Genomic DNA, 24,173 nt, shown 5'->3' on the forward strand with positions numbered 1-24,173 from the left:
ATGATGTATCAATGAAGTCAGCAACCCTGACTGTCCAGTCACCTCTTATGACAAACATGGTTATTGAAGATCAATTCTAACCCGGATCTTCATGAGTTGAGTATTGATATGATGTTACTGAAACTTTCAGTGTGCATTATCTATATAATATTTAGATAGAATGTAAAACAATGTGAATTGATCACTGAAAATCAGTGTACATAGTGAGGGTGATGTACGAAAGTAGTGGACACAAACACACTAGAACTGACATGAACCATTGTGAAAACCAATCATGGCATCAGATGTCCATTCCAAACTACGGGCTGCTTAACAACGGAGTGAAAAACTGAAAACAGTAACTGCTTAAAAAAGGTTATTTATTTCATCTCGTAATGTTTAATTACAGACTGCCCATTACTGTGTACCTTGTTAAAATAGGAATGTTCATCACTTTTGCAAATATATCTGCTTCTAAAAAGATAATATAAAATACATCTATCACAATACACAAGTATTAGTTCTAAGATAAAAGAAGCTTCTATCAAACTTATAATGCTGCAAATACATAATTCTATTTAGAAAGTGTTCACATGTTACACGTTATATTTGGGATTACAATTTTTCTTAGTTAAGTACAGATTCTAGTACTTCTGTTGGGTTGAGTCCCAACCGGAATTCAAACCTTCACTCACAAGTCTGGCAACTATAGCCAGCACATTAAGTTGGCTGTCTACCTGACTAAGTCAGCAAAGTCAGCCTGACATACTCAGTCATGTCAGTTTACACTTGTTGGAGGTGTACATCACGTACAGGGGCCAGACATTCCAGTCATTTAAATAAACAATGAAAGACAAACAGGTTGTTGAAGGATAAGATTAGATATGATTTTGCATTCAGCAAACAATACTGAAATTCGTTGTTTCAAACATGTAGGCGCTATTTCACATTGTCACAGATGTCACGGGTGTATGTAGCCCAGTGGGGCAGCTGATTATTTTTTGTACATCAAAGTATTGAAATAGCACTCTTATAATGTGGAAAGCAACTCTCTTTCTAAGAAAAGACAAGGCCCTGTGTCAAATATTTATGTTTTGTTAGATTCCTACCCACTTGTCGCAATATAGAAGTATATTTTTACATTTTTTGTCTTCTAATAAGAGCCAATAGCTCGCAAAACATGGTGTAACACCTCCCGACTACACTTCCGTGTACCAACAGGAAATTGGCATGCATTTCATGCACATCACAAACTGATGATAAAAGACACAAAGTCTTTACGCTGTCATATAAATCAAGCTAGGGTCCAGGGCCTAGATTTTCGAAGCTCTCTTCGCGCTAAGATAGTTGTAAGTGCCATACATTAACATTGACTTACAACTGTCTTAGTGCTAAGAGAGCTTTGAAAATCTAGGCCTAGGCAGGTAGCCACAGGACTGTAAGTACCTATGGTTCCCAGTATGAAAATCTACCTGCAGTTGTTGGTGATCTATAGCCCGTGCTACAAATTCTATTGTCTGCTATAATTACACTGTTTTAGTTCAGCATGCTATTTTTATGTTTATATCTGTGATACTCTAGTATTCGTTACTGTATATTGTCAACAGGTTTCACTCTTCACAATGTTTTCAGTTTTGAATTGCATAAATTGTTTTCGTCAAAATATGGCTGAAATATTGCCAATGTGACATTAAATATTAACTCACTCATTCACTTAATGCTATCAACATTCATCGTTAGATCATGTGACTGCTTACCATCAACAACAGTACTCCAACAGACTCCAATATCTGCATGTTCCTCAATAGTTCATTGTTGTAAAGATATTTAACGTTCGAGGGGCACCTGTCAGTGTCATGCCTGCCTAAACTCTAGTAAACAGCTTCCTGTTTTTGATGATTCTCACTTTATTCTACCTCAGCCAGCACTCTTGATACAAAATCTAATTTGTCCTGAGTTGTGACTTAGAAACATTTGACCTCAGCTAATCCAGGTATATTCTTAAGTTTTTTAATTCTAGTAATGATAAACGTAATTTCAGACAAGCAGAAACTTGAAACAGTTTCATAGTAAAACAAGGCTAGTACATTGTACTACAACACTACATACAGTGAGGTTATTAGACATGACTACAAAGTGCCTTCAAGTAAACTTTGCTAAAATGTATATGGTAACAAAATAAACTGGAAGCAGAAAACAGGTCATCAATGCTTCAAAGTTATTTGTGAAAACAAAGTTGTCCAGCAACCATATTTCAGAGCAGTAACAACTTGCCTGAGTTTAACACTGAGCAATATATAGAGATTTCCTCATCACAATGAGCTGAGTGACATCCCTGTGTGCCGGTCATCACATTTTATCACTTTCAAGGAACCCGTGAAACAGCATATCTCCTGAATGGGTCAAACACATTCAGTCACATTCTGAATAATCACCATACTAAGATTCAAACGATCATCAGACTGATGTACAGAATGCCAAGGTTTACTGGTGACATCATGTTTCTGTGTAGTGAGGTGGTGGAGGGATGTAGACGTCCTGGTGAGGAGGTGGCAATGTCTGTCTGTCTACTTGTATATTGCCGCTACTGTCATTGACGGAACTGATGTGCAATGGCCTCTCCCTGGCCCATGCCATTTCGTCTCCCCGGGCCAGAACAATATACACCAGTGCACCAAAGACATAGATTCCAGCAGTCAGAAAGAAGACATAGCGCCAACTCTCAACAGTTTCCTGAAAGACAAGAAAGTGAATACATATCTGAACAGGTTCCTACATTACCATTAAAAGGCTGAAGGGAAATGTACCCAGTTGTTATGATACGGTTCAACATCAAGTCAAATTAACCCTGCTGGTGAAACTCCTCCTGTTGTTGGGGATACAGTCCCTGTAGTGCTGGTGAAACTCCCCCTGTTGTTGGGGAAACAGCGCCTTAAATGCTGGTGAAACTCACCCTGTTGTTGGGTATACAGCCCCTGAACTACAGTCTTAGGTGAAACCCACCATGTTGTTGGTGATACAGTCTCTTAATTGTTGGTGAAACTCACCTTGTTGTTGGTGACACAGCCCCAGATGTGCTAGTGAAACTCACCATATTGTTGGGGATACAGTTCCTTAAGTGCTTGTGAAACTCACCCTGTTGTTGCGTATACAGCCCCTGAACTACTGGTGAAACCCACCATGTTGTCAGTGATACAGTCCCTGAAGTGTTGGTGAAACTCACCTTTCTTGTGATACAGCCCCTAAGTGCTAGTGAAACTCACCCTGTTGTTGGGTATACAGCCCCTGAACTACTGGTGAACCCACCATGTTGTTGGTGATACAGTCTTAGGTGAAACTCATCATGTTGTTGGGGATACAGTCCCTGAAATGCTGGTGAAACTCACCCTGTTGTTGGGGATACAGTCCCTGAAGTGCTGGTGAAACTCATCCTGTTGAAATCCACCAAGTTGGTAGTGATACAGTCCCTTAACTGTTTGTGAAACTCATCCTATTGTTGGGGATACAGTCCCTGGAGTGCTGGTGAAGCTCACCCTATTGTTGGGGATACAGTCCCTGAACTGCCAGAAAAACCCACCATGTTGTTGGTGATACAGTCCCTGAACTGCCGGAGAGACTCACCCTGTTGTTGGTGATGTAGCCCACAACTGCCGGTGCTAGGAATCCTGGGATGGAGGCTATACCATTAGTGATCCCCAACATCACACCTACAAGACAAAACATGCAATGAAAGAAGCCATTAAAGTCACATCATAATTACCATGTTTACAGCATTGCTGTAGGAAGAGAGATAACTCAAAATTATTCCAAGACGACTCTTACCTGCAAACTTAGGTGCAATATCAAGGTGATTGATGTTGAAACCCCCCATACCAAATCCATTTGTCCCAAATGCAACAGTCAAAAGGATCACTGCCCAAACATGGTCACAACCAACATAGCTGACACCAATGACACCGGCAGCTGGTAGCAGTTCTCCTGAAAAAAGGAATTTGGTCAGTTCATTAAAGAATTGTGGAGGACAGCCAGGAATGTTGGTCAAGACATGTCTGTTCCAGGTTTAACACTTAGTTCTCAATGCTTTAGCTTATGTCAACAACCCACAACGTAAGCTTATGTTACTTCAGTTATCACACAAATGGATTTCAGAAAGGTACATATCAGTGCATTAGCAGTGATACAGTGACGTCATACCTGTGAAGGTCTGGGGTAGAATGGGCCTTCAGCAGCCCATGCTTACCATAAAAGGCAACAATGCTTGTCATAAGAGGTGACTAATGGGATACGGTTTCCAGACTCACTGACTTGTTTGACCCACATGTCATTGGTTCCCACATGTCATTGGTTCCCAAATGTGCAGATCAATGCTCAAGCTGTTGATCACTGCATTGTTTGGTTAGGACTTGATTATTCACAGACCACCGCCATATGGCTGGAATATTCCTGAGTGCGGAGTAAAACTTAACTCACTCACGATGTGGCCGATGATTCCATGTGGACATACAAAGGAGTTAGTTCCTATATCCTGGCTACTGAAGAATGGAAGTACAGCCTACCTAGTAAAGTCATTAACCGACGAGTGCCCACAGTACTGAGGTAGTTGTTTGTGCGGATATAATCCGCAATGAACCCAGCAGTCATCTGTGTGATCCATATAGCAATGTATGGTAGTGCCGACAGCAGGCCATCCTGTGATGATGGGAAAACATGATTGCAAGTGACACATTGGGACAGATGCCAGATCATCACACGGAGGAATACACAACAGCACAGTGAGGAATACACAACATCACATGGAGAAATACATAACATCACAGGGAGGAATACAAAACATCACATGGAGAAACACATAACATCACAGGGAGGAACACAAAACACCACACGGAGAAACACATAACATAACAGGTAGGACTACATAATATCACACGGAGGAATACACAACACCACATGGAGGAACACAGAGTATCACATGCAGGAACACATAACATCACATGGAGAAACACATAACATCACAGGGAGGAACACACATCACAGGGAGGAACACACAACATCACAGGGAGGAACACATAACATCACAGGTAGGAATACACAAGATCACAGGGAGGAACACACAACATCACAAGGAGGAATACACAACATCACAGGAAAAAATACACAACATCACACAGAGGAGCACATAACACCACACAGAGGAACACATAACACCACACAGAGGAACACATAACACCACATAGAGGAACACATAGTATCACAGGGAGGAATACACAACATCACAGGGAGGAACACATAACACCACATGGAGGAACACATTGCATCACACAGAGGAATACACAACATCACAGGGAGGAACACACAAAATCACATAGAGGAATACACATCATCACAGGGAGGAATACATAACATCACAGGGAGGAACATATAACATCACATATAACATCACATTTCTATAAAAGAACATCAGAGAGCATTTTATTTCAATACTAGTACATGGAGGAACACATATGATAACAAGTATTGTGACTAAGGTGACATAATCCCCCCCAACTCCCATATTATCAAATCCAGCTTAAAAAAGAATGAAAGTAAAGGTCATAGTTTAAGAAGAAGTAAAATGTCAACAAAAACATTACTCTCAAACCCTGTTCATATCTTGTGTAGTTCAAACACAAAAAATATTTGGAAGGGTCACTTAGACTTTGACCAGTAAAACTCCTTAAAAACAGAGGCCATGACCTTGAAAATTAACTGAAGGTCACCAACTGACTTCTAGATGAAGCTTGGTGTTGAAGAAAATCCAGTAAACGGTTCTTGAGATATCTCGATGACAAGGTAAAACGCTAAAGCCCCCTTGAGACCTTGAGATGAATGTCAAGGTCACCAAACCTGACTGAGACAGTTTTTTACTCTGATAATCCTAGATACCAGTTATGAAAAGAATCTAGTCAATAGTTCTTAAGATATTCCAATCCGTACATACGCACACATGGTCGGACGTACATATGTACAGATGGATGGAGCCTAATACTATATATACCTCCCTTTGAGCTAACTAGACATTTTTCTGCCATTGCACGAAGTTGGTAAATAGGAATCGGCAAGGAACTTTCACACATAATGCCAGATCATGCATACTCAAACAGTCAAGACTTAGTATTTCGGTGAATTGTGAGAAAAAAGTACATGCATATATCAGTTAATATTGACAAATATTGGCACATCAGCTCACTTTTCATGGCATTGACTGTCCTACACTGACCCATTCAGATTACCACCATACAGGCCTTGAGACTTGGTACATCCACCTGCCTGTGTGTCTCCATACAATGTAAGTATACAGAGACCTTGCATGAAAAACCTGCTCAGACATATTCCAATAAAACTGCTCTTCCAAACATCAGATTTACTCACAGATTTGATGTCGTACTTAAGAATTCGCTGCATGAATGTTGGTAGACATGTCAGAAAGATGTAGCTCCCCCAGTTGTTGGTAAAACTGACTACAGCAATCCCCCACAATGCACTGCTGCTGAAGATCTTCTTCCATGGGGTAGGCAGCCTCTGGTATACAGGTCATCAGATTATCAACTGTTATACTACAAACTGCCAGTCTTGTTACAACTTTTGATTGAACAGTTCTGTAAGGATATAAGCAGGCACAACTCCTGATATCACCTACAGAATATCTTAGATCACACCTGGCCTAGTATTCCAACTTCCATATCAAAATCAATTAAATCAGGGGTACTATACTCAACTTTTAGGACTAATCAGTTATGTTCACCCAACTAAAGCCTACAACTAGAGTCCATTTGGCTCAAAAGTGGACCGATAAATTACAATGTAACTCAAAACCTAATAAGCATAACATACTGTGAGGTTTTTGCAGATTTTTTGTCCTAATAATAGAAAAGTTGCTCAATGAACTATCATTAAAATATTGACACAGCTGACTGTTTATTATGAGGGAGGAGTGAAGAGAAACGCACAAGTTCTGTGTAAGTTATATATTCATTAACCTGTATTGTGCTGTCTCCATGCTTCCTCGCACACCTGTCTGTCCCTTTCTCTCCAATCCTCCCTTGTAAACAATTAGTGAACTGTGTAAATATTTTAAATTTTAATGACAGTTTCTTAGAGAACTTTTTATTTTAAGGAAGAATATTCTGCGAAAACCTCACAGAGATGGTATGATGTCCTGATTATGATCTGCATTTCATTGAGTGTGTTATGTTTATTAGTTTTTGAGCTAGCCTGCAATTTATCACAAGAAAAAAAATGGTGATTTACAAAAGTTTACAAAATTTAAATGTCATATTTACAAACATTTACAACGATTGTAAAGGTGATGTTTACAAGGCTTGTAAACTTTTGTAAATTTAGGAAGGATTTGAATTTTGCCATTTCTCAAGAATCCCCATGACTCTGTATACTTACTAATTTATTATTTTTTTTGTTCTGTTAGAGTTCTTACTGTTGACATGCATAATAGATCTTGCATGTGACATATTTATTCATGAAAACTGAATGGAATAATGGAAAGGAATAAGCCATAATTTGTTTAGTCCATTTGTTCTTTATATCAATGCAACTGCGTTTGGTGCATGAAAACATGAAAGTTGATGTGTACGGCCAGCATTGATCTATATACCAAGTACTTGTGACTGTTAAAACAGATGTCTTGCCTTTGTTCGAGATCATCATCCCAAGCTCATTCCGGTGATTTTACCACGCTACTCCGTGGGAACTATATGCATTCTCTAAATAACACCTGTCACTAGACCTTTTATGTTGGTGCTCATTAACGGTGTTATGCAATTGGCGTATTCAAGAAATCTCATAAACATGTCAATAGATAATTGGTTGTGATGTCAGTACGTGTGGATTGGAGCAAATACTCAAATGAATTAATACAAATCATTGTGTAACAAGATTTATATAATCATTTACAAGAAGTATGTTACAGAATATTTAAATGGTGCGTGCCGGTCTATCATTTGTTTGTTTATGTTCGACGTACATATTTTTTAATTTATCATTCATACATAAAACATAACTTACATAACTGTACACTCTGTTTTGCATTTGGTAACTTTCGCAAATATAAGAAATTCTTAAAGTGCTACACAATCATACATCATCAGTGTCAACAGTGATTGTTCACTTTATACACAACTGACTCAACAAGATGGGAAAAAACTTTTCCATACTCTGTCATGGTCTTTCTTTCTGCTTGAAGATGTTTTGAGATCTAAATACACATATGAACACCCGTTTGGAAAATGCAGTTGATCATTGCACACCAACAAACGGACATTTTTGCTGTCGTGAATTTGAGACTTTACATCTACAAAGCCGTTCAGAATGTCTGTCAGCGATATTTCTTCAGAGGGCACATTCAGCTCAGGTGAGTATATTGCAGATGACGCAAGTATATTATTTGTAAAATCAGTAAGGCAATCCTGATGACGCCATGTGTTCCTTCAGCAGCATGGTTGTTGAGAAATCTTACACTCAAGACTACCATATCATTTAGCAGGGAGCTCAATACACAAAGTCGTAGAGTATCCCTGCCATTCAGTAAGTGTTTAGTATATTGAATCACGATATGAGAACAACAGCCCAACTAATTGGCTGATCAAAGGTTTACTACATGTCATAAATATCCTTCCTGGGACTTAATCAGGCTATGGGGGTGGAATATATTCCCCAGGTAACACCAGCTGTTTTTTTGTGGTTGAGCTGAAGGATTACCTGTTGCATGTAATTTCAATTATAATGTATAATTAGTAAAAGACTGATTTTGGACGTATTCTTACAGACGTAAAACGTTCTGTTTTATGTTTTAAGATATAGGTTTCATCAAAAACAACAATGACGGAGCAATGCAGACTAATCCCAGTATTCATGCATATACGTATTTTGGGTTCCAATATCACACGTCATTATATGGATGGAATAGTGATCTTAATAGATATATCCTTTTCAAAATCGCTGAGGCATTTCAAAATCAAATGTAACACAAATATATTTTAAAAACTAAATTGATTGTTTATCTCTTTGTAAATGTTTGTAACGTTTTCAGACAGGAAATTCTTATACGATGTTGTATTAGCAGTAATTCGACTTTATTCAAGACTTTAGTTATAATACCTGCTAGTCATTTTGTTAGGTTTTTCAAAATGCTAATTGCATTTTTCCCATGAATTTACTTTCACAGACAACTGTGAGGCAGGCTCTATGGAATGCTGAGTCTGTAAGAGGAATGTCCCGAAATCCACAACAGATGTAAGAATATAATTTAATATGATTTAAATACAGTAACTGCATGAGTTTCAATGCATTAAACCATTCAACAAGTAAAACGTCTGGTGTTTCTACTATAACCTCGCCATGAATTTATCTTCATTGTGCTAGCAATAAATTTTGAATTGTATTTTTTCAGGTTGGAAACAGGACAGAATAAGGATGCTAAGGTAGCTCTCCCTGTTATTCCGCAAGCTGAGTTTCAAGGTATTGCAGCTCTGCTTAATGCTCTGTCCTTTATGCATCAGCGCACAACAAAAATTGAGCACAACCCACTGTCATATAAATAAGAATGCTCATTTCTTGAGCTCCAAACGTGACTTTTGTTGCACAATAAAATTATGCAACAAAATGTGATGTTCATGGGCGATTTTGTTCAACCGTTTGAAACGGTTGCATGTGTTTGGTGACGACTTCTTGTTATAATTCTGTAATCACTCTATAATATACGTCAGTTTTATTGAAACATAAAGTTTCTGTCAGGGTATTGTATCTTGTTTGTTGCTGTGGCTATGACAAGATGTTTGCAGACAAAAAAGGAAACCGTCTCAAGAAAGAAAAACAACCAAAACAAACACAGTGATGTCATAAGAAAATGTTCCAGGAAAACTACAGTAAGTAAACATGAAAACCAATTTAACTAGCTTTCGGGAATCAAGAATTAGATGAAACTGTTTTAAGAGGATGCACTACGTAACTTAGCTTACCATCAATTAACAAGGAAGAAGGCATGTTAATTGATGAATCTCAACTGAGATGATATCAAGGCATTAGGCCTTGTTAATTAAAGGGGCACTGATGCGGAGCGAATAATGTTTCTCGACAACGGTCTAATTACGAAACCAAACCGCAGTTTGGTCAGCGCCCGCTCCTGTCCATATTAGCAGATTTTTTTCACCTAAACAGTCAGGAGGCCGGATACCCATCATATGCCATTTGTTTAAAAATATCCATGGTATTCCTTGTCCGATCGTAACCAAATATCCCAGCAGTGTAGTACTTTTCGGATGCTTGGATGGTATAGTTACTGATCCAATTTGATCCTATTTCTGCGTTTTTAACCTCGATATTTAATCATGTTACATGAAAATATGATGTCTACAGGCACGCAGCAAGCCATTTGTTTCAGTACGGAAGATTGCAAAGCTTTATATTTAGGTAGTTTTGAGTGTTGGTTGAGCTGTGATAGCAAATATCATACGTAAATTGTGGCAGCTATGGTAGCTACAATGGTTTCTTATTTATGATAATAAAACACACAGTTGATTTATTTGAATTCGTAAACAAAAAACGATGACTTTGCCTTTGGTAGAGAAATCTGAAAATTTTCTTACGTAAAAAAACCCTTATTTCACCTATTTACCAAAGTACACAGCAAATGCCAGTGTGTATTCCTTATGTAACGAAATTCTGTTGGTATCCTCAAAACAGTTTCGGCCCATAAGTGTTTTCAGGCTGCATGCGACACAGAGATTACATCTTCCTTGTTGTAACTCGCGCTTGATGGTGTAAATACACTTTTTATTTGTCATCATTCCCTGGATGGTCAATTAATGTTTTTTTAACAGGTATAATTAGTAGTAACACCACTTCGGTTACTCAACAAAGGTTCCCATTTGGCATTTCTCCTGTCTGGAGTAAATACTCAACATTATAAATTAAGGTCTGTAATGGCAAATGTATTGTATGTTATGTAATATGTGCATGTAAGTGATGCAAGAGGTTTTATCAGCTGAGTTACAAAAGCAAACATCGATCAAAGGATTAACCGATAACACACTGACTGATTAATTACTTTTATCTTCTAGCGGATTTGTCAAAAGGCAGTGTGTGTAGATGACAACACCGTAAAGTGTGAGTGCAAAAACAACATCCTCCCTTCAAAGAATTATCCACCCTTGCGTTGATTGATTGATTGCTCATTATTGGTTAACTAAATTACTTAGAATAGTGAGACATCAAACAATTAGTTGCCAGGTGTGCTATCTTGGGAGACCAATGAGAAGTTTATCTGGTTTTCACCAATGAAAGACGTGAAACGATGTGTTACTTTTTCGCAAATGAGACAGTTGTAAGACACGAAACACAGAGCAGGATTATTTACCAGCTGCAGATGAATGGAATACGATTTCTTTTACGTGGATATTGATGGATACACTCCTGAACAAGGTAGTAGCCTGACATTGTTGCTATAAAATTAGTCTGTTTTACATTCATTATTTGCATTTTGTTTTAATTTATTTGTTGTAGCATTCAGCAGAATCTGTATGACAGAAAACAGACACTAGATCGCGTATGTGTGTGAAATAGGATCCACATTGGCAATCTATACAATGTATAAATGTTGCTGTTATGTTAGAAATTTACTATGAGTATAAACAGATCGTGTGTTCTTTTATTAATTTTCAGAATCATACAAATATGACAATAAACTAATTAGGGTTATGAAGCAAAATATAGAGACGTACATTGGCTTCGTTATTTTTCCGTCCTAATAGTTTTTTACCATTTCTACCACTGGCAGATGATTAACCTTCAAAGTGTTTCATTTGTTTTCATAATACATTTGTAATGAAGTAAAAAATGACTTCACCTCAGCTGATCTGTCTATAATTAAACTATCAGTTGTGCCTACGGACTGCGCAGCAGAGGTCACAAACCAGTCACGAATTCTGGGATATCATCCGGGTACTCACGGGAGAAAAACAATAACAAAAGTTTACACCAGTCCACGGAAATTGCTCCGCATTAGTGCCCCTTTAATGAACCCTTACTGGCATGACATGCTCATCAATGAACAAGGGATTAGGCCTTGTTATGTGTTGAGGCTTTGTTCAAGGCTGGGAGATACAGTAACAATCACCCCACAGTATTAATCCTAGTCTGTCGTACAGACCCCGAAGTATATATATCCAAGAAAGCCCACGCAAGTCTAGAAAATGTGGCAAGTCTAGATTTCCTTAGCTTCAGAAAATGAAGACAGTCTCAGGGCTCCATTTCATTATTTTTTTCACTATGAACGTTTTTTCAGTAAAATTGTTCATTTCAGAGACTAGCTGTTAGTCTATATTAATCCGTGTGATCTTTCAAAGGAGAAAAAAGGTTGTACCATACAACACCTGTGTTCTAATGCAGTAAATACACAAGTATCAATAATACTTGCTATGAGAATAACCATTGATTCTATTTTCACATTGGTTTACCATTCACTTAATGCAAGTATAATCATATTGACAGTTTTCTTCAGAAATCGAGTGGAAGGGATGAGACAGGCAGACCTCCCCAGCCTTAAGAAAGCAAAATATGAACCAGTATTAAGGAATGCACAACTACAATGCTACCCCATTGTTTTTTATTGTATATTTGATAATAATGTGTAACATATTTTCCGTAAATTTGTAAATGGAATGTTTTTGTATGAAATTTAATCTTCCTCTTCCTTGTTGTAGTCTGTAAATAAACATCTAGTGTAAGCTTGACACTGTCTATTTGTTTTGGGGTAATTTAATTCGCATGAAAGACATGAGTATTCTAATACTCATTATTGAATACCATTTCCATCAACACTGCAGTATTGACCACGGAGCACTATCAAGCGAACATCAAATATATTTCAATGTTATGATATGCTAAATTCCTTGTTCACGCGTCATGAAACAAATTCAGCAAATTACAACTTTCACCACCTAAACAACCCACTCCTCGGCGCATTATCGCGATGATGACACTGCAAGATGTCAAACCAGCCTACAACTCAGCAGAAACAATTTCAAAATGTTTTTTTATCCAATTTTTTATCCAAGAAAGATGCAGTAGAGTTGCGGGGGAAATGGAAGCAGTGTGACTCGCCACAGCTCAAATATGGTTCCTATGCCATGTGAATAAAATGACAATGCACAAAGCCGAACGAAGGCCATTCTGTGTATTTTACAGGCACAAGGTGGATAAGAACTTACTAGTATTGATCACGAGATAAGAAAACCCCCCAAAACATATGAAATATCAACATGTCAAATATTCCACCACTATAAGTACTAGTAACATATATTCCATATATCACTTCTGCTGTTTGTAAGAAAATAAATAAAATTACAAGCGTACAATCGCGACTCAGAAGTGCAATATGTTGTACCAGGGAGCCTATATAGAGTATTGTAGAGTATCCCTGGTTGTACTTGGACTTTCGTCCCTCGTAAGGAAACCAGCGGGAGACCAAACCCAGTCATAGCTGGTGGATGTGCACTCAAGTGTAACGACGGCAAACGATTGTCTGCTTCATTTGCTTATACGCCGAGCACTCATAAGGTGGGGCCCATAGTGTGTTCAGAAAGATGTATTTGATGGGCATTTTAGAAGTATGGCGAGTCACAAGATATCAACTTGTGGATATCAACTTTTTGTACTGTATATGATGCATCGTTTCAGTATGGATTGATATACCGTTGTCAAACAAAATCATATACACTATGTTGTTATCCATAAAGAATGTATGTAGAAATGTTGGGTTTTGTAAATCTCTGAATTTGCGTTCGATCCAATCAAAAATCATCTCAGTAGAGATGGTGAACTACTGGAAACTGTCGTTCGTCCAAGTACAAAGCAGGAGTTGAAACTGACAAGCGTTTGCACCAGTTTCCGTGAGATCCAGTCATCCATGAAAAACGGATGTAGTTTGTTTGCAACCCAGAGACATAAAAAACATGTCATATGTACAAGTATCACACTTGCTTTATTGCATAATGTGGCTGAGACAGGACTCGGGTGCATGAGTCATCAATCAATGTATTTTGTTTATGGCGTATAGCCTGATAGGTGTTAAGTTTAAATGGCATGTGGTCAATGATTGAAGCTGTGTATTGCATATTGTCTTTAGCAGACAGGCAGCCATACATATAGGTGTCAATAAACCAGACATTAAGCTTTCTCTGTGATAGAGGCTGCTTCTTACGATCAACATGTTTTTTTATGTAACGAGTAGATTATTTACTTGTTTGTGTACACAACCAAGATTACACTACTGCTCACGACCTCATACTCCGGGCATGCATACGGTTTCAAGCTCTGCGAACCTATTCACTGCGCATGCGTTATGGGCGCAGCGCAGCACAACTGTTGAAACAACTTCTTCCCCCTGCGCTGGGTGAAATTTAGTGAATCGCTTGAACTCCGAATTCGTGGATTTTTTTTCCATCGCGGTTTTTTCTTTATAGGCTGAATTGGCATTTTCTATGATTTGTTTCGGTAACTGCATACCGAAAGGTATCAGAATCTGCAAAGTTGTGATTTCCTTTTTTATGTGACCTTTTAGAAAGTTTCGTTCCATGAGATAACCTGTCAAAATAATACAACATATCAATAATGCCCTATGCTCCAGGGTGAGCAGTTCTCTCTGGAGGTCTTGATGTTTCTTTTTCTTTGGGACAGTGTCTGGCCAGCACTATGTTGCACCATGTTCAGTTTATTAATTTGCGTCCCCAGTCCAACATGAAATTTATGACCTCGAAAACGTTGGGATGGGTTTTTCGAACAAGTTACTTTAACCTCCCATGCCAACCTCTTACCTGTTATTTGTCCAGGGCACATTTCTGTCATGGAGTTCCATTCCTGAAGGTTGTTGTTTAGTTATGTTAAATATAGCAGTATGTGTTAACTGCAACTAGCCCATGTACAACAGGTGTAGTCCCACGAAGCCTAAAATTATTCAGTTAGGTACAGTTCACTCGGCTTATTGGACTTCATGCCTCAATGATTTTATGGGATTATGGTGGATTGTTGCTTCGCTGACCACAGAAAGGAAGAATCAACAGAAACAACAGAAATCAAATATGATTGTAAAGTATTTCAAAAGGTGACCTATCCCATCTGTATCACTGGTACTATTGGTAAAGGTTGGATCGACCACATGATTCATAGCAACATACACTGTCATGTGTTATGTTATCACAACACAATCTCTATCATTTAGCATATTATCACAGGTGACAAGGTGATATTGTTTATGGTATTTGTTATTCACTGTTCCCAAACACAAAATAAGTGGGATACTGAGTCAGAATTCTTTTCTAAACAGCTTGCGCATAGTGAAAGAAAGACCCATGCATCTTCACTCCACCAAACACTGTGGTAAGAGCATCAGTATCCTACCCCTAACAGAGTGACCACTCTCCACTGAACAGTGGTCTGTCCCACTCTCATTTCACGCCCCAATTACCTCATTAATTATGTCCAGGGGTCAAACTGTAATTAGCCTTTGGGATTTATTAGGTGTGAATTTGAGGCCTTGCGGACCGTTTTACCATCACCCACCAGTTATCTCCCCTTGTGGATCTTTACAAGTTGTAAATGTCTTGTAAACATCATCTTTCCAAGCTTGTAAATGTCTTGTAAACATCATCTTTACAAGAGATTTACAAGCTTGTAAAGGTGAACTTTTTTTCCAGTGTATCCTTCCGCTTTTGAGCCAAACGAATAAATGTATGACATTGGTATTTGTTTACAAAAGACAGCAGCACGGAAGGGGTATGTAACAGCAGTTTTCTTGAATCAAATCATTTGATCATGTTTTTCAACTAATCAGATAACAGAACACAGTGACTTTTGGTTTACAATGAAGACTAACTTGTTAATTCAGCTGTCATTGTTCACTGACTATACTGACAGATACACAAGTGATGTCAGTGTCATAGTTCATCTAGCATCAGGGGTAAACTGAATGGGAAATGAAATCATTGAATGTTAAATTGTTCAAGCAAATTTCATAAATGCTTCTTTTGATGAAGTAGGCGCTGTGGGTAGCCTGGTGGTTAAGGTGTTCGCTTGTCACGCCGAAGACCTGGGTTCAGTACCCCTCATGGGCACAATGTGTGGTACCTATTTCCGGTGTTCCCAGCACGTTATTGCTGGAATATTGCTGCAAGCAGCATAAAACTGAACTCATTTGCTCACTCACTCACATTCTCTGATGTGCACACTTACCTCTCTTTTCCCGATAGAGTTCTCGATGTACTCCTTCTCTGACTTGGAAATACGAGGATGGTCCGCTGGTGTTTCGTGTATCAGACAGAACCAGGCCAGCACCCATACACAACTTACAGCACCTATCATAGAGTAGACACAACCTGTATCTTCCTGAACACCTGTAGTTAACTACTTATTTTACAGGCTGAGCTAGTCCTGCAGGTTCCTCAGTACTACTCAGGATCTACCTGGGCACCTAAGCTAGCCATTCCATGCCTAGTACCTGCCCACCTATGTTGCTAGTAACTGGCTACTAAACATTGATCAGGTGGTCAAGCTAAAGGATTTGGTTCATTATTTGACACTGTAGCCCTGCATAGTTGATCATAATATGAACTACTGGATTGTCAGGTACAGATGTTTACAGGCTGCTGAACCATTCACCTGGACGTTGAGTTTCGGAGTTCTGTTAGTTAATGTTAATGTATGACACTTACAACTACCTTAGCGCTAAGAGAACTTAAAAAATCTAGACTCTGGAATATAGCATAGAGAAGTAATATGAATGTGTTACAACAGAAAATGGCTCACCAAATATGTAGAAGACTGACGGCCATCCCCCAAGAATGTTCGACACACACAGCACTCCAGATATCGGCATTGAGACCACTGTCCCTAGCCAAGAACCTGAAAACAATGGTAAATCTCCCTTAAACAAAAAGGAGGAGATGAAAAATCCGCTAAATTTTTAAGAAGGAAGTATGAATATTCCTTTAATTGTGTTCAAAATGTTGTGAAAGGTTGTAGGATGATCTTGACACACAGCTAGCTGTTGATGAAACTGATTGAGATGTGAAATCTGCTGCGAAACTTGTATTTTTAAACATGGCTCTCAGACCAATTGCTTTCAACCTGTTCTGTACAGTTTGAACAGATATCCTCTGAAGGCCATGCACCAGAGCTGCTCTGCTCTCACCCATGGCAGTATGTTGCGCAACTGTACTACCCAGATGTGCCGATATCTTGGGCTGCAGTGGTAACTTGAGGTCTGTCTGTACAGGGATGGTCATTTGTTATACCTGTTTGGTTGCAACCAGCTACAAGCCATGATATCTTGCTCAGACTAACATTTGACACCTGGCAACAGAAGACTGGTGATCTCCAGCATGCATTCTTTCAATGGCGATGTTCCGTGTCGCAGAGTCAAGGTGTGACATACTGATTTAATCTTGAATCTCCTTCAAAACAATGCCAGTTTCTGAAAGTAATCTGGATTTTTAGTGCCAGAGAGTGTATGCTTTCTGCTGCACAATTTCTACTGGAAGGTGATTTCTGTCATGTTGTGGCAATGTCTTCTAATCCTTGTAAGACATCTCATTAAAATCAACATTTTCAGGTAAAATTGACTTTTTACTTGTGCAATTGTGAAAAACAACATCATCGCAATAGGCAAGTAATAGATCTTTTACAAACACAAACAGTTATGCGTTTCATCTTTGGGTGAGTATATGTTCCATGATTTAACAATGAAGAATGTGTAAAGAGTCCGATTGGTTGAGTTTGTTGCAAGGGATTAAAGTGAGTGAGTGAGCTAAATTTTTTGCCGCCCTCAGCAATATTCCAGCTAGTGATCTGTTAATAATCGAGTCTGGACCAGACAATCCAGTGATCAACATCATGAATATCGATTTGCACAATTGGCAACCAATGATGTGTCAACCAAGCCAGCAAGCCTGACCACCCAATCCCATTAGTCTCCACATATGACAAGCATGGGTTACTGAAGATACACTCCGCCTGGACGTTCAGTGGCCATGAGGGACAGGAGACCTGATATCTCTAAATGTACAAAGTATATACCACCCATCTCAATAAAACCCTTCCAGATGTCAAAAAAATATCCTAGTCACTATAATTCATGTTCTCCTATATGAACAAATCTCGCTTTCTAGTACATGAATTTTTCAACATTTGTATCTGATTGGGACAGTGAGTCTTACAGTTGAATGATATCTTCAAACAAACTCACATATAGTCTGTTCTTGATGACACTCACTGGCAGTCTATACACACCTGAGTAGGAGAAACCTGCAAGTTTACTCCGCTCCCACACTGGGGCCCAGTTCCCCCACATCGCATGCATAGCAGGAAACGTCACACCCTAGAACATAATGGAAGCGAATGTCACACCCTGGAACATATCACAGCAGGAAACGTCACACCCTAGAACATATCACATAGCAGGAAATGTCACACCCTGGAACATGTCACTTAGTGGGAAATGTTACACCCTGGAACATGTCACATAGCAGGAAATGACACACCCTGGAACATGTCACACAGCAGGAAATATCAAACCCTGGAACATGTCACATAGCAGGAAACGTCACACCCTAGAACATAATGGAAGCGAATGTCACACCCTGGAACATATCACAGCAGGAAACGTCACACCCTAGAACATATCACATAGCAGGAAATGTCACACCCTGGAACATGTCACTTAGTGGGAAATGTTACACCCTGGAACATGTCACACAGCAGGAAATATCAAACCCTGGAACATGTCACATAGCAGAAAATGTCACATCCTGGAACATGTCACATAGCAAGAAATGTCACACCCTAGAATATGTCACACAGCTGGAAATGTCACACCCTGGAACATATCGCATAGCTGGAAATGTCACATCCTGCAGCAGATCACATAGCTGGAAGTGTCACAACCTGGAACACACTGGAACATACTACACAACAGGATAAGTGTAAACTCAGCTTAAACACTTCCACACACACATATCAAATCACTCTATTAATCATCAAATCTTGCAGCAAAAGAACTTCCTTCCTATGAAAACATGTCTTCCACACTTAAGTCCATTATCCATGATCTGATTCAATTTGATAGGCTGCAGGGTCCTCACTTTAATCCTCTCTTTAGCGAGACGATTTCACTGGTACATGATTTCCAGGTGAAGATTTAGAGATGTAATGCACAGGATAATTGTGAATGAACAAAGGGATGTAACACTGCGCACTACACCATGAGCCAGGTAAAGACTGAAACACAATCACTGGCTTGAATTCTTTTGTCTGATTTATTTTTCTGTGACACTATATGACTTTGTTTGAGGCAGCTATTTGCTTTGCTTCATACAGGGGCGGGTACTTTTGAGAAAGGGAGGGGGGCACACAATTGAGAAAGAACTGTGTGTGTGCGTGCGTGTGTGTGTCACACGCTCCCACACTTCATTTTCACGAGAGCTTTTAAGTTAAATTTATTTGACTGTTATAAGCTAAGGCTGTGTGAGTGCTATTTTGAATTGTTTCGAGTCCTGTCTGTTCACAGACAAACTTGGCGTCTGATGACTAGACTAACCATGACCTATTTGACAAAGGTGAGTTCTGTTAGCCTAAACCTGTTTGTGTTCCTTAGTTTGTGTACAGAGTGTTTTATAATGGTGATCCAAATAACAGTAAAATATAAATATTTAAGACAATTGATCACATAACTAATTGTCATTGCTTCTTGCAAAACATTTATTCGTGTGGAGGAAAGAAAAGAAATTCTGCAAATTGCATGTGTCAAATATTAACTGGATGAGTATATTGACCAGTTAAATCAAAAGACCTATACACTTTTCAAGAAACAAGAAGATGTCAGTGAATGAGGAAATTTACCTCCCCTATTCCCTCCAGTATTCTAAGGGCGTAGAAAGCGTAGAGGTGCCAGCGGGCTGCTAAAGGTGTGAACAGCGTGAGGACTGATGTGGACAGAACTCCAAATCCAAAAATAAACTTGGCTCCATATTTCTCTGCCAGGAATCCCCCTGGCACCTGTGTCGTGACATAACCATAGAAGAAGGCACCGAGGATGAGTCCCTGTGTCTGTTCATCCCAGTTGAATTCACCAAGCTGAAACGTCACCAATATTCACCAACACTCAGAAAACTCAACACAACTACTGGCAAATAAGGATAAGCTGAGCGCTGACCGGACAGTTGATCTATATTAGCATGTATAAGTGCAACCCACTGGCACTTGCCGTTGTGAGAGAAAAGACCTCAGGTTTTCTGTGAACAAGCGTAGAACAGAAGGTGAAGTGTGTGGCCTGTCTCAGCAAACTCCTACATGTGGAGTCAATTTCATCATCATGCACTTCACGTGCACTAGTCCACTTCTTCTCTACCTGCCACAAACTAATTTTACTCATTTCTGTGCACTGCCTACTTCTCATAAACATGTTCTCTGCAATGGACTAACTTATCCTTGTTTGTCAGTATTTACACTAAATATTCAACCTGAGATTTCTAGGCCAGTTCCTTGCAGTACAGAAAGCTCAATACGTTGTCATTTATGATCATAATTAGATCTGTATTGTTATTCAGTTTACAAACTACCATACAGTATTTGGCCGAAAGCTATGAATACACAATGCCATTTATAAAGTGATCAAACGTAATGCAGGTTATGAGTGGGATTGCGTGCTCTTTCCCTGTGTGTGAGTAGAGGTTCGATTTGTTCCACCTTGTGTTGGTGTTGCTGTACACAGAAATATTTTAGCTTTAATTTGGTAACATATATCCAGTGATCTGTGGTGTGTTAATGAATAAAGTTTGTCAACACCTTCTCAGTGGTCAAGAATTTAGGGAGTAAATTTTGACAAATTTTGGGTGCTCCTGATGTACAGATTGAATCAATCTTTTAAAGAATACATCATTTTTCTTGCTTTTCAAAATATATTTGTGGCCGACACATAATAATATGCATTGCCACCAAGCAGGTCTGTACGTACATTTTGTGAAGGACTTGATGTGTTGTACGAAGGTTTGCATTCGGAGATGGAGTCATTGTTGGTCGCGGTGGACGATGTGTTCACCATGGCAACCAGTGCCATGCTAAGGTTGACACGGAGACAGTAGACATTGAAGAATCCAGTGAAAGCCATGAATGCCAAGACATGCCTCGCCTGAATCCACTGACATGTTGCTGTTGACAAACAATGCTGTCATGGTTATTGAGAACATGTAGATGAGAAAAGAAACAAACTCAAATCTTCTTTCATTATCCTTGGATTTCATACATTATTCCTGGTGGCGATCAAAACCTTAACTCATGGATGACAATGATCCATACTTACTTTCCATGATGAGTCTCTACATAAAATACTACATAAAAGAAGTTCCGCCCGTTTCTTATATGATTTCTATAGGATTCTTATATTAGTTATAAGGAGATACATTCTTATAAGAAAGAAATAGGAATAAGAAACTTATAAGAATCAAAATGGTGTTTCTTGTATGAATCTTATACACTTCTTAGTGACAAAAAGTTCCTACAAGAATTTTTCATCTTTATCTTATGTTGTATGAAATACTTATAACTCATAAGAAGTTGAAATTTTCACATTATTACCAAATGTGCTCTCTGCTATCTACATTAAAGATAACATACATGAAAGTTCAGAAAAATCATTGAAAGATTTTTGCTTCAAAAACTACATAATTGTCAAGTGTCTTAGCCTTATCTTCAAAACACATGTACAATCCTTTCAAAAGACTGTTTCACTGATAAATATTACTTAAATTGTTATAATAACATGAAATAAGTTGATTCAATGTTTAAGACAATAACAGTGTTTGGTTGACATCCAAAAAGCATACCGGTACTTAACAATATTTCAATTAAAATGGATTTACTGCCCTGAAAAATCAGAGCTTATTGAGCAATGAAAATAAATGACACCTTGAACACCTGATCATTTCTAAATGACCCTAGCTCATCTTTCATGTCCATAATCACACAACAAATAAATAGAAAAATGTTTTGCCATGACACAACAGACTGAGAAAAGTCAAATGAAAATGATGATGGGTGACGTATTTTGAGGACAATACAATTATGGTCCTAATGCTCATGTGACAGATGTGACATGTTTCAATTCAATGCCTCCATGATAATAACATACTTTTTCAACTTTAAAATGCAAAACCACAGGCCAAAACAGATTTCAGTATCCATATGCACCCGTGACTGATATCTTATCATAGAGATATCTTGGCCAAAAACCAAATTACCCCTAACAGTAAAAGAGCAGATATATACAAAGAACTTATATTCCAGAGCCAATACTTAATGTTTTCCAATGACATACTACCCCAACTTCTCCCCTGAAAAAGTTCAGATTTCAGTGACATCTGAATCTACCTTTGGCAGCGAAATTAAAACATGACACCAAAAACAAGAGTGAAGACTGAATGCTACTGTAACTAGACTGTAGCCTCTGCAGTCTCAACAAATGCCAGAAAGCAGTTTTTATACCAGCTTTTCAGTAATTCTTCATAATCCTACTAATGTGTGTTGACAGAAATCACTTGGCAGCAGATGTTGCCTCATAAAACTTTAAAATATGTAAGACCATACTCTGTATATGTGATACCATGCTCAGGTATGTTACACTCAGCGGCAACCAGATTGCCATGGTAATAATGAGTACCATTTTAACTGTTTTCTAACATCTTTGATGTCTTTGGAAATTACCCATATCTACAATGAGATCTTGAACAAATTACAAAGTAAGCAGGAAGAATGATTTAATTAGGGATTGACAATGTCTTTATTGCTAGGGATGTGTCGTTTCAGTGAAGATGTGGACATCATTATGAAGCATGCGATGAAATCGTTCATGTTCATCACACCATGTCCCATACCTAAAATAAGATCTACAACACAAGCTATAGCAGCTAGCAACCATTCTGGTGACTTAAATATCACAGAAAATAATATAATCTGCAAACTATTTTAAATCAATTTAAAAACTTTCCTGTTTGTAACTGACACCAGATGAGATTACTTGAATAAATGATACACTGGCACTGTCACTGGTAAATGATAAACAAATTAATACCCTCTTCTCTCCGTCTCGCTTCTGGGCCATCATTCTGCAACAGTGGTCGGTTTTCTTCGTTTTCCATGTTTTCTGACAACTGTGATGGAGCACGAGACATGTTTTCATGTACTTATATACCTACATGAACAACTCCTGTCGTGGTTTATCCCATGCATCTGTTACCACTTGATTAATGATTCACAAAATTATTATTTTTCCCAGTAAAGCTGCCACCGATCGCGTATTCGTAAACCATCGTCCTGTCAAACCTGGCACCTGTTTCATTATGGTCAACGTCGTGTTTTACAAAGATCCGAAGATTGCTGATTGTGTTAGAGTTAACCAATAATCTCACAGATCTGGAAAGAGCTTCTCCAAGCGTCAAGACAGCTTAAAGGAAGCACATGACATCCCCTGTTATTGTGGCCATCTAGTGTTGATGTTGATTTAGTTGCACGTGATGCCCGAAACAGCCCTGCTAAGGAGTTTGAAGTACGATCGTCTTTATGGAGGAAGTAGAAGTGGGTGACGTTGTTGCTGTTAGGAGCTTGAAAAAAACCCCACTTGCTCGATCTAAGTGGAGACGGAAATTCTAGTATGGTTCCCCTCTTTCTTTGCGCCAGCTTGGAGACAGAGCCCAGCTTACTTCTGTCATCAGTGTTGTGCGTTTGTTTGGCACTGTCACGTGCACACATTGATAACAAAACTGTCAAAGTTCATCTCCACAAACTGTGACAAGAAAACAAACCACGCCACACAAGACTGATCAAGTCGTTATCACCACTGGAAAGTTGAAGGCTGACTACACTAAACTGATAACTTTTTAAAGTGCAAATTTTCATGAAACTTGGAGAGCAGCCTGATCAGGTCGACTCAGTCTTTCAAGTTGCCAACATAAGTGCGCGATAGCGACTGGCAGTGGACCTGTGGAGGTGAAGCTGACAGATCAATGGCCAACGCAGGTGAAAAACAACCACTTGTTAAACCAGGACAAAAGGAAGGTATATATGATTTATGAATTACCTATGTTTTTTTTGCAATAATA

At 38.7% G+C, this 24,173-nt stretch overlaps 2 protein-coding genes across 3 annotated transcripts in view; one reads left to right on the top strand and one right to left on the bottom strand.

Annotated features, from left to right (window-relative positions):
- Positions 1 to 342: 342 nt before the first annotated feature.
- Positions 343 to 24,048, bottom strand: LOC137277450 (sialin-like). 2 transcript variants are annotated; one of them, XM_067809178.1, is made up of 11 exons: positions 23,147 to 24,048; positions 21,035 to 21,228; positions 19,921 to 20,154; positions 18,313 to 18,400; positions 16,831 to 16,926; positions 16,258 to 16,379; positions 6,388 to 6,537; positions 4,536 to 4,668; positions 3,802 to 3,957; positions 3,601 to 3,686; positions 343 to 2,712 (listed from the first exon to the last, which is right to left on the bottom strand). In XM_067809178.1, the coding sequence occupies exons 1-11, from the start codon at positions 23,244 to 23,246 to the stop codon at positions 2,476 to 2,478; spliced, it is 1,596 nt and encodes a 531-aa protein (XP_067665279.1). In that variant the 5' UTR covers positions 23,247 to 24,048; the 3' UTR covers positions 343 to 2,475. The 2 variants fall into 2 exon arrangements, 1 of the variants encoding a protein (XP_067665279.1); XR_010956617.1 differs by having other exon boundaries at positions 349 to 2,712; positions 3,366 to 3,686.
- The window catches only part of LOC137277453 (sialin-like), a 28,180-nt gene continuing 27,582 nt past the window's right edge, over positions 23,576 to 24,173 (top strand). Inside the window, exon 1 of the mRNA XM_067809180.1 lies at positions 23,576 to 24,129. Within this exon, the coding sequence (XP_067665281.1) occupies positions 24,078 to 24,129 (52 nt within the window). The 5' untranslated portion in view covers positions 23,576 to 24,077. The remainder of the gene's footprint in view (positions 24,130 to 24,173) is intronic.

This window comes from Haliotis asinina, chromosome 3 (assembly GCF_037392515.1).
Source record: "Haliotis asinina isolate JCU_RB_2024 chromosome 3, JCU_Hal_asi_v2, whole genome shotgun sequence".
Lineage (NCBI taxonomy): Eukaryota > Metazoa > Mollusca > Gastropoda > Lepetellida > Haliotidae > Haliotis > Haliotis asinina.

Coding starts and splice junctions, on each gene's coding strand:
- LOC137277450 (XM_067809178.1), bottom strand. CDS start 23,246: ATGTCTCGTGCTCCATCACAGTTGTCAGAAAACATGGAAAACGAAGAA. Junction 16,380..16,830: donor GTCAGTCTTCTACATATTTG/GTGAGCCATTTT, acceptor ACTCTATGATAG/GTGCTGTAAGTTGTGTATGG. Junction 3,687..3,801: donor TATTGCACCTAAGTTTGCAG/GTAAGAGTCGTC, acceptor TTTGTCTTGTAG/GTGTGATGTTGGGGATCACT.